General features: G+C 49.9%; 1 protein-coding gene across 1 annotated transcript; it reads left to right on the top strand.

Annotated features, from left to right (window-relative positions):
• Nucleotides 1-4,409: 4,409 nt before the first annotated feature.
• On the top strand, nt 4,410-11,650 carry LOC120944336 (cardiotrophin-2-like). Its single transcript, XM_040358388.1, has 3 exons — nt 4,410-4,425; nt 8,433-8,572; nt 11,147-11,650. The coding sequence occupies exons 1-3, from the start codon at nt 4,410-4,412 to the stop codon at nt 11,648-11,650; spliced, it is 660 nt and encodes a 219-aa protein (XP_040214322.1).
• The last annotated feature ends 423 nt before the right edge of the window (nt 11,651-12,073 follow it).

Genomic DNA, 12,073 nt, shown 5'->3' with positions numbered 1-12,073 from the left:
ATCCCTAGAACAATCGCTCTGGTGTGGAATTTTTATTTAATTTTTTTATCTTGCGCAACGGAACTTCCCCATCGTAAGATAAACTGGCCGATGGCAGCCACTACATCCGCATATCCTCCTGTTCCTGGAGGGACGCTATGATATCATCTGGCACCGTCGCCTGCATTCTTATCCTCGATAATGAAAGATGGAACGGGATTGGTTACTGCGAGCAGCAGCTACACCTTGTCCATTGCAGCCAATCACACTGCTTCATTCATGCTACTAACCAATGAGGGATCAGCAAAAACTGGTCGCTATGGGCAACGGCTACCCCTTTGTCGGTAGCAACCAATGGCACAATTTTTTTTGACATACCTAAAAAAAAAATGGCAAGTTGAAGTGGAATTGGTTGTCGTGGGCAACGCCTTCACTTGGTTCACCACCACCAATCCCATTCCTTCCCGCACCTTCCTGGGGGGGGGGGGTAATAGATGGGGCAGAATGATTTGCTATGGGTAACGGGAACCCCTTGTATGACCCTCAGCCAGGATCCTGGTATATCCTTAATGTGAACAGATTGCAGCTATTTATTTTTTCTGCTTCAACCCCCTAAACCCCGCCCCCCCCCCTCGCCCCCATGGAACAGGGACTTTTGCATAAGAGGGATTTTGATGTAAGGGAGACTGATGGGGACCCTGACATAAGGGGGACTCTGATATGGACCCTGATGTAAGGGGGGACCCTGATGCAAGGAGGACTCTGATAGGGAAACATGATGTGAGGGGACTGTGATGGGGATCTAATAGGGGACTTTGATCTGGACGCTGATGTAGGGAGGACTCCGATGGGGACCCTAATGTAGGAAGGACTCTGATGGGGACGCTGATGTAGGAAGGACTCTGATGGGGACGCTGATGTAGGAAGGACTCTGATGGGGACGCTGATGTAGGAAGGACTCTGATGGGGACGCTGATGTAGGAAGGACTCTGATGGGGACGCTGATGTAGGGAGGACTCTGATGGGGACACTGATGTAGGGAGGACTCCGATGGGGACCCTGATGTAGGGAGGACTCCGATTGGGATCCTGATGTAGGGAGGACTCCGATGGGGATCCTGATGTAGGGAGGGTTCCGATGGGGATCCTGATGTAGGGAGGGTTCCGATGGGGATCCTGATGTAGGGAGGATTCCGATGGGGATCCTGATGTAGGGAGGACTCTGATGGGGATCCTGATGTAGGGAGGGACTCTGATGGGGACCCTGATGTAGGGAGGGACTCTGATGGGGACCCTGATGTAGGGAGGACTCTGATGGGGACCCTGATGTAGGAAGGGACTCTGATGGGGACCCTGATGTCGGGAGGACTCTGATGGGGACCCTGATGTCGGGAGGACTCTGATGGGGACCCTGATGTCGGGAGGACTCTGATGGGGGACCCTGATGTCGGGAGGACTCTGATGGGGGACCCTGATGTCGGGAGGACTCTGATGGGGGACCCTGATGTCGGGAGGACTCTGATGGGGACCCTGATGTCGGGAGGACTCTGATGGGGACCCTGATGTAGGGAGGACTCTGATGGGGACCCTGATGTAGGGAGGACTCTGATGGGGACCCTGATGTCAGGAGGACTCTGATGGAGACCCTGATGTCGGGAGGACTCTTATGTAGACCATGATGTAGGGAGGACTCTGATGGGCACCCTGATGTCGGGAGGACTCTGATGGGGACCCTGATGTAGGGAGGACTCTGATGTAGGGAGGACTCTGATGAGGACCCTGATGTAGGGAGGACTCTGATGGGGACCCTGATGTAAGAGGGACTCTGATGGGGATCCTGATGTCGGGAGGGACTCTGATGGGGACCCTGATGTCGGGAGGGACTCTGATGGGGACCCTGATGTAGGGAGGACTCTGATGGGGACCCTGATGTCGGGAGGACTCTTATGTAGACCCTGATGTCGGGAGGACTCTTATGTAGACCATGATGTAGGGAGGACTCTTATGTAGACCATGATGTAGGGAGGACTCTGATGGGCACCCTGATGTCGGGAGGACTCTGATGGGGACCCTGATGTAGGGAGGACTCTGATGTAGGGAGGACTCTGATGAGGACCCTGATGTAGGGAGGACTCTGATGGGGACCCTGATGTAGGGAGGACTCTGATGGGGACCCTGATGTAGGGAGGACTCCGATGGGGACCCTGATGTCGGGAGGGACTCCGATGGGGACCCTGATGTCGGGAGGGACTCTGATGGGGACCCTGATGTAGGGAGGACTCCGATGGGCACCTTGATGTTGGGAGGACTCCGATGGGGACCCTGATGTCGGGAGTGACTCTGATGGGGACCCTGATGTCGGGCGGACTCCGATGGGGACCCTGATGTCAGGAGGGACTCTGATGGGGACCCTGATGTAGGGAGGACTCTGATGGGGACCCTGATGTAGGGAGGACTCTGATGGGGACCCTGATGTAGGGAGGACTCTGATGGGGACCCTGATGTCAGGAGGACTCTGATGGAGACCCTGATGTCGGGAGGACTCTTATGTAGACCATGATGTAGGGAGGACTCTGATGGGCACCCTGATGTCGGGAGGACTCTGATGGGGACCCTGATGTAGGGAGGACTCTGATGTAGGGAGGACTCTGATGAGGACCCTGATGTAGGGAGGACTCTGATGGGGACCCTGATGTAAGAGGGACTCTGATGGGGATCCTGATGTCGGGAGGGACTCTGATGGGGACCCTGATGTCGGGAGGGACTCTGATGGGGACCCTGATGTAGGGAGGACTCTGATGGGGACCCTGATGTCGGGAGGACTCTTATGTGGACCCTGATGTCGGGAGGACTCTTATGTAGACCATGATGTAGGGAGGACTCTTATGTAGACCATGATGTAGGGAGGACTCTGATGGGCACCCTGATGTCGGGAGGACTCTGATGGGGACCCTGATGTAGGGAGGACTCTGATGTAGGGAGGACTCTGATGAGGACCCTGATGTAGGGAGGACTCTGATGGGGACCCTGATGTAGGGAGGACTCTGATGGGCACCCTGATGTCGGGAGGACTCTGATGGGGACCCTGATGTAGGGAGGACTCTGATGTAGGGAGGACTCTGATGAGGACCCTGATGTAGGGAGGACTCTGATGGGGACCCTGATGTAGGGAGGACTCTGATGGGGACCCTGATGTAGGGAGGACTCTGATGTAGGGAGGACTCTGATGAGGACCCTGATGTAGGGAGGACTCTGATGGGGACCCTGATGTAGGGAGGACTCTGATGGGGACCCTGATGTAGGGAGGACTCTGATGGGGACCCTGATGTCGGGAGGGACTCCGATGGGGACCCTGATGTCGGGAGGGACTCCGATGGGGACCCTGATGTCGGGAGGGACTCCGATGGGGACCCTGATGTCGGGAGGGACTCTGATGGGGACCCTGATGTCGGGCGGACTCCGATGGGGACCCTGATGTCAGGAGGGACTCTGATGGGGACCCTGATGTCGGGAGGGACTCCGATGGGGACCCTGATGTCAGGAGGACTCTGATGTGTAAGATATAGGGAGTGGCCCTCGTACAGAGGAGTTTGGGGCCCCCTGTTGTGGATGAAGGAAGGGGGAGGGGAATGTGTGTCTCTCAGTATCAGTTGTACTTTGTCCTTTATTTATTTTATTTATATTTTACTTTTATTTATTTTTTACTTTTACAGTATCGGTTGCTATGGGCAACTATTGCACTTTATCTGCTGCCACCAATCACATTCTTTCAGAAATAAAATGTGTTCCTATTGACCAATCGGATTGCCCCTTCCCTGTCCCAGATCCCGGAGCACTTCTCTCATTTCCTTGATCTCAGGGGAGATGCCCGCTGAGCCGGTGCCACACACATGATCTCTCCCCCGTGTGTACGTGTGTGCCGCCGCAGGCCCGGCCCGTGCCAAATCCCTGGGAGAGAGGGGCGGGTGACTTCACATAATACCTCTAAGGGGGGTGCATTATCGGCCGGTAACCCTACCCCCCCCCCTTCAGTGCCTCCATTGTCCCGCCACCAACTTCCGTCAGCTCCTTTTCAAAGCTGATAATTGCAGCGAGCGAGGTGACGGCTCTGGGGGGTAAGCGAGGAGGAAGAGCGAGTCACCTGTCGGCCCTCTCCGCCGGGCCGCGTCTCCAAATACCTTCTCCTCGACTCACCTCTCCACGCTCCCGCCCCCCGACCCGGCCCCCCTCTCCTCCTCCTTCTCCGGGTTTTTTCTTAGAAGGAAGCAGCTGCTGAGAATGGAGATTCCTCTGTAAGCAGCGTGGCGGGGGGTGGCTGACGTCCCACTGAACCCAGAAGAGACATGGGGGGGGGGGGGGGGGGGGGGTGGAGGACGGCTATAAAATCATGGCACCTGGCACACAGGTGCATCACAGGGAGCCGGGCGCAAGATGCTGGCAGCAACAGGTGAGTGCCAACGCTGGGAGGAACTCTGGACTGGTACTCTGATACTGAGCATCATTGGATGGGGAGCCAGGAGGAGAGCAAAGCACAGGGAGCCAGGAGGAGAGCAAAGAAGAGGCAGCCAGGAGGAGAGCAAAGCAGAGGGAGCCAGGAGGAGAGCAAAGCAGAGGGAGCCAGGAGGAGAGCAAAGCAGAGGGAGCCAGGAGGAGAGCAAAGCAGAGGGAGCCAGGAGGAGAGCAAAGCAGAGGGAGCCAGGAGGAGAGCAAAGCAGAGGGAGCCAGGAGGAGAGCGAAGCAGAGGCAGCCAGGAGGAGAGCGAAGCAGAGGCAGCCAGGAGGAGAGCAAAGCAGAGGCAGCCAGGGGGAGAGCAAAGCAGAGGCAGCCAGGGGGAGAGCAAAGCAGAGGGAGCCAGGAGGAGAGCAAAGCAGAGGGAGCCAGGAGGAGAGCAAAGCAGAGGGAGCCAGGAGGAGAGCAAAGCAGAGGGAGCCAGGAGGAGAGCAAAGCAGAGGGAGCCAGGAGGAGAGCAAAGCAGAGGGAGCCAGGAGGAGAGCAAAGCAGAGGGAGCCAGGAGGAGAGCAAAGCAGAGGGAGCCAGGAGGAGAGCAAAGCAGAGGAGAGCAAAGCAGAGGGAGCCAGGAGGAGAGCAAAGCAGAGGGAGCCAGGAGGAGAGCAAAGCAGAGGGAGCCAGGAGGAGAGCAAAGCAGAGGGAGCCAGGAGGAGAGCAAAGCAGAGGGAGCCAGGAGGAGAGCAAAGCAGAGGGAGCCAGGAGGAGAGCAAAGCAGAGGGAGCCAGGAGGAGAGCAAAGCAGAGGGAGCCAGGAGGAGAGCAAAGCAGAGGGAGCCAGGAGGAGAGCAAAGCAGAGGGAGCCAGGAGGAGAGCAAAGCAGAGGGAGCCAGGAGGAGAGCAAAGCACAGGCAGCCAGAGGGATACAAAGTACCAGAGAATAATGATGGAAAGTAACGGAGAGCAAAAAGGATACCAAATAACAGACAGCCAGAGGGATACAAAGTAACAGAAAGCAAAAGGATACAAAGTGATAGAACGATTCAAAGTAACAGAGAGCAGAATGATAAAAAGTAGCAAATTGACAAAGACGGATTCAACGTAACAAAGACAAAAGGAAAACCCTAAAAAACAGACAGCCAGAGGAATACAAAGTATAACAGACAGAATAAAACAAAGTATCAGAAAGCCGGAGGGATAAAGTACCAGAGAGTAAGAATGATACAAAGTAACCGAGAGCCAAAAGGATACCAAATAACAGACAGCCGAGGGATACAATGTAACAGAGGGCACAGTGATACAAAATTAGCAGAGACAGTGATGCAAAGTAATAGATGGGAAAATGATTCAAAGTAACAGAATAATAATAATAATATAAAGTACCAGAGAGCAAGAATGATAGAAAGAAATGGAGCCAAAAGGATACGGTACCAAATGAGACAGCCAGAGGGATACAAAGTAACAGAAAGCAAAAAGATACAAAGTGATAGAACGATTCAAAGTAACAGAAAGCAGAATGATAAAAAGTAGCAAATAGACAAAGACGGATTCAACATAACAAAGACAAAAGGAAAACCCTAAAAAAAACGGACAGCCAGAGGAATACAAACTATAACGGGCAGAATGATACAATGTAGCAGAGACAGTAATAGACAGAAAAATGTTTCAAAGTGAGAGTAAAAATCATAAAAAGTAACAGAGTAAGAATACAAAGTTATTGAAAGTCAGAATACAGATACAAAGTAAAAGAGGCAGAATGATAGGGTAATAGTTGTGTCCATGCTGGGAGGAACTCTGGTACTCTGATACAGAGCATCATTAGATGGGGAGCCAGGATGATACAAAATATCAAAGATCCTGAACGATGATTAACAACTATGTGCCAAATATTTTATGTATTGTATTGTATTACCTTTACTAAGAGAAGAATGTGGAGGGTATGACAGTGGGTAGTATGTACAAGAGAGGAGCATGGAGGGTATGACAGTGGGCACTATGTACAAGAGAGGAGTCGGGGGAAGTGATTGGGCAGTATGTACAGGTGGGGAGTGTGGAGGGTATGACAGTGGGCAGTATGTACAAGAGAGGAGTGTGGAGGGTATGTACAGGAGAGGAGTGTGGAGGGTATGCCAGTGGGCAAGTATGTACAAGAGAGGGGGGTGGAGGGTGTGACAGTGGGCAGTATATACAGGAGAGAAGAATGTGAAGGGTATGACGGGGGCAGTATGTACGAGAGGGGTATGGCAGTGGGTTGTGTATGCACAGGAGAGAAGAATGTGGAGGGTATGATAGTGGTCAGTATGTACAGGAGAGGAGTGTGTAGGGTATGACAGTGGGCAGTATGTGCAGGAGAGGAATGGGGAGGGTATAATAGTGGGCAGTATGTACATGAGAGAAGAATGGAGGGTATAACAGTGGGCACTATGTACAGGAGAGGTGTGTGGAGGGTATGACAGTGGACAGTATGTACAGGAGAGGAGTGGGGAGGGTATACTAGTGGGCAGTATGTACGAGAGAAGAATGTGGAGGGTATGATAGTGGGCAGTGTGTGGAGGGTATGACAGTGGGCACTATGTACAGGAGAGGTGTGTGGATGGTATGATCGTGGGCAGTATGTACAGGAGAGAAGAATGTGGAGGGTATGATCGTGGGCAGTATGTACAGGAGAGAAGAATGTGGAGGGTATGATAGTGGGCACTGTGTGGAGGGTATGACAGTAGGCAGTATGTACAGGAGAGGAATGGGGAGGGTATGACAGTGGGCACTATGTACAGGTGAGGAGTGTGGAGGGTATGGCAGTGGGCACTATGTACAGGAGAGGAGTGGGGAGGGTATGATAGTGGGCAGTATGTACAGGAGAGGAGTGTGGAGGGTATGACAGTGTGCAGTATGTACACGAGAGGTGTGGGGAGGGTATGACAGTGTGCAGTATGTACACGAGAGGTGTGGGGAGGGTATGACAGTGTGCAGTATGTAAAGGAGAGAAGAATGTGGACGGTTTGATAGTGGGCACTATGTACAGAAGAGGAGTGTGGAGGGTCTGACAGTGGGCAGTATGTACACGAGAGGAGTGTGGAGGGGTATGACAGTGGGCAGTATGTACAGGAGAGAAGAATGTGGAGGGTTTGATAGTGGGCAGTATGTACAGGAGAGGAGTGTGGAGGGTATGACAGTGGGCAGTATGTACAGGAGAGGAGTGTGGAGGGGTATGACAGTGGGCAGTATGTACAGGAGAGGAGTGGGGAGGGTATGACAGTGGGCACTATGTACAGGAGAGGTGTGTGGAGGGTGTGACAGTGGTCAGCATGTACAGGAGAGGAATGGGGAGGGTATGACCGTGGGCAGTATGTACAGGAGAGGAGTGGGGAGGGTATGACAGTGTGCAGTATGTAAAGGAGAGAAGAATGTGGATGGTTTGATAGTGGGCAGTATGTACAGGAGAGGAGTGTGGAGGGTATGACAGTGGGCAGTATGTACAGGAGAGGTGTGTGGAGGGTGTGACAGTGGGCAGTATGTACAGGAGAGGTGTGTGGAGGGTATGACAGTGGGCAGTATGTACAGGAGAGGAATGGGGAGGGTATAATAGTGGGCAGTATATACAGGAAAGAAGAATGTGGAGGGTATGGCAGTGGGTACTATGTACAGAAGAGGAGTGGGGAGGGTATGATAGTGGGCAGTATGTACAGGAAAGAAGAATGTGGAGGGTATGGCAGTGGGCACTATGTACAGGAGAGGTGTGGGGAGGGTATGATAGTGGGCAGTATGTACAGGAAAGAAGAATGTGGAGGGTATGGCAGTGGGCACTATGTACAGGACTACGGTCACCAGGACAGAAAGGGAGAATCGTGCCATTTGAAATACAGACTACAATAGAAAAGGCTTTTAAAAAATAAACGTTTTGACTTGGATACACTTTAAATGTCATATAAAAGGGATATGGTTGTGTGTTCTGTTTTGGTGTGCTGTTTGTGGTGTTGGCAGTGTTCATAGAGAATTGTTCTTATCTCAGCAGCAGTGCTGGCCCTCAGCGTCGTCATCTTGTACAGAGGATGTGTCGCCGCGCCTCTCTCATCAGAAGAGATCGTCACCCAGATCAACAGCTTGGCCATGCTACACCGCGAGAACGCCACGCTGATTTTGAACACATATGTAAGTGACCTAAACTCCATCATACATTCAAGGGTCCCCCCACATGTAGCAGCTGGGTTGTGCAATGTATCAATGTATATTGATTGGTTTTACGCAAAAGTTATAGCGTCTACAAAATAAGGGATAGATTTATGGCATTTTTATCGGGGATTGCGACGGACGGATCGGACACTTTTGACACTTTTTTGGGACTATTCACATTTATACAGCGATCAGAGCTGTAAATATCCATTGATTACTGTATAAATGTCACTGGCAGGGAAGAGGTTAACACTAGGGGGCGATCAAGGGGTTGAGTGGTCCCTAGGGAGGTGTTTCTAACTGTGGGGGGAGGGGGACTGACTGGGAGTAGAGGTAGATCGCTGTTCCTGATCACTAGGAACAGCAGATCTCTCTCTACTCCCCTGACAGAACGGGGATCTGTCTGTTTACATACGCAGATCCCCGTTCTGGCTCTCTGTGGAGCGATCGCGGGTGGCTGACGGACATTGCGCGCATTGACTCCGGCGTCGCCCCCCTATAGCTCTTAAAGCGGCCGACGTCCATCTTGCAAAAGAAGTGCGTTCATAACTGAGGCAAACGATTAAGGATGTTCCCCCAGGGGGTTTTTTTTTTGTAGCAACAAAAAATTAGTCAAAAAAGTCAAAGGAGATAAAGATATAATAAAATAAAATCTTTTATTTTATTATACAATGAATAAAGATACAAAATAATTGAATTCTGGTTACAAACCGTTTAAGAAATGTACCATCAATAATGAAAAATGGTCAACAATACAGTACGTTGTATGCAATTATTAAATTGACATCCATATGAGTAACCCGACGCGTTTCGACCAATACTGTCGGTCTTCTTCAAGGGGATTTGGTGAGATATATCAGAAAAATATTATTCTGACACTCTAACAAAATACTGACATCTGTTATACATATAATAGCTATTATATTTGAGCTATTTACCGCTCAAAAAGTGAGATGACAGATAACCAGGGATTGTGGATAAAATATGTAATGATCCGGGGATCTTCGTGTACACTAGGGGGCCCCATCAGAGTTGCCAGCCTCAGTAAAACCAGGGACAGTATGTAAAAATCTTCTTTCTTTTTATTTTATTTTTTTTAAATCCCAAGATTATAGCTGCCGCATCTCTCCAGTACCTTTTCAGTGTGTATGTGTACTTTATGTGTGTGTGTGTTTACTGTGTATGTATACTGTGTATCTATACTGTATGTGTGTGTGTGTGTGTGTGTATACTGTGTATCTATACTGTATGTGTGTGTGTGTGTATACTGTGTATCTATACTGTATGTGTGTGTGTGTGTGATTGATTGATTGATTGATTGATTGGATTTGTAATGCGCCAAATACTGACCCGTCAGGGAAGCGTCTAAGCGCAGAAGACATACCTGTAAATAGATAAATCAAGTCAGGGAAAGAAAATAGAAGGAAAAGAAAAAAGGAGAGCACAAGGTGTGTGTATATACTGTGTATGTATACTGTATATATGTGTGTATGTATATATATATATGTATGTATGTATAGTGTGTGTGTATGTGTATATATATATATATATATATATATATATATATATATATGTGTGTGTGTGTGTAATATATATATATATATATATATATATATATATATATATATATATATATATATATATATATATATATATATATATACACACATGTATGCATGCATACATACATACTGTGTGGCCCCCCTAATCTATTGCCCGGGGGCCCACATAATCTCCTATTGCCCGGGGGCCCCATGAGTTGTCAGTCCGCCCCTGGTAGCATCCCCCACTCCTCTAAGCAGGAACCAACCAAAAGGGGCTTTCAAGGAGTCACACACATGGACCTTCAAAGGGGGAAGGGATGGACGACACCTGGGATATAATTCAATGAGTAATTTACCGGAGGTAGTGTGGGATAATAATATACTTTAATAGCATTTTTATGGCATCAGCTGGACTTGTCCCCACCTGCATGCTTGGGTCTATTTTACTTTTTAAGCGGAGTTCCACCCAAAAATGGAACTTCCGCTTTTCACTTCCTGATTCCCTCACTGAGGATGGCGGCAGGAGCAGCAGAGAGACGAGCGATTGCTCAGCCTCGGCAGCCGACATTGCGGGCGCGCTGGACAGGTAAGTGTCCATTTTTTTAAAACAGAGCAGGTGTAATAATTGTAGCTGCTGGCTTAAAAAAAAAAAAATTTGGGTGGACCTCCGCTTTAAATTCAACATGTGGTGAGACACAGTGGGGTATATTATAGTATTGTTACTATATCTGAATATCTTATGGTTGTTATATATATTAGTATACCAGGACCATTGAGTATGGTAGGTATAGTGAGTAATGAATATGGGGTCAACAGCATGCTGATAACAAAGTCATGAAAGGTGGGTATGGATGTGTGAGAGAAAAAAAAGTGTACGATTGAGGATTGGGGGGAGGGGGGAGGGGGGGGGGTGTCCTGTCCACAAAGTTTTATTTGCATGTTTGCAAAAAAGGGAAGCCCTTCTGTTGAGTCCTCTGACCCCGTGTCCTTCTTGTGTTTCCTCATACAGCTGCAGTACCAAGGGTTGCCATTCAGCGCGACTGGGTTCAGCTTCCCCTACTGGTTGGAGAAAGGACTGCCCACCGCAGCACTGGGCTACCGGATGTGGCGGTGTCTTTGCCCCGGAGAACGCCTCCTTCAGGCCAGAGAAGCCTTCTTTGCTATTTCCGAGTTCTTCCAACTGGTCCTGGATGATCAGAACGCCCTGAACCCGGCAGCTGCTGATCTCCTTCGGCTCCTGGAGGTGGCTCGCCGAGCCTCAGAGGCCTTACTTAGGAACCTGAAGGATGCCTTGATCATCCTGGGATACCAGCCTCCACCGACCCAGCCAGAGTCACTGAGCTGGGCCCAGACAGATGACAATGCCTTCAAGAAGAAGGTAAGGGGCTATGTGCTCTGCAGGGAGTACAGAGACTGGTTGACCAGGCTTCCCGAAGACATGAAGATACTGAAAGTAACATGGAGGCTCAAAGACGGCCCTGGCCTGGAGAAAAGGGACTGCTGTAGGTCTTAAATGATGCGAAAAGGACAAAACCTTGAGCAAAAAGACATAGAGGTTAAGCAAAGGGAGTCTGGAGACAAATCAAGGCAATGCCGAAGAGGGAGGATATCTTGGTGGAAGACCTCTAAAAAGCTGGCAATGCATTTTAATGACATGGCCAACTGAAAGCCAAGGCAAAGGAGGCCAATAAAGTAAAACAAAAGATTGGTTCCAGGCCTCTAAGATGGTAGCCAAAAGGCAAAGGCAGAAGAAGGATCCTCTTCCAAAGATTTTGGACTTCTGAGAGAGTGATACAAGCTGCTGATTTCATGGTTAATGAAGGCCAAGCTGAAGAACAAAATACTTTTTTTTTTGCCAAAGAATTTGGTGCAACACCCTTTGGTTGAGTGGTAAAGACTACCAATGACATTACCAGCTACAGGTCAAGTGAAGGCT

Source organism: Rana temporaria, chromosome 6 (genome assembly GCF_905171775.1).
Source record: "Rana temporaria chromosome 6, aRanTem1.1, whole genome shotgun sequence".
Lineage (NCBI taxonomy): Eukaryota > Metazoa > Chordata > Amphibia > Anura > Ranidae > Rana > Rana temporaria.
This window is presented reverse-complemented; position numbering and strand designations above follow the sequence as displayed.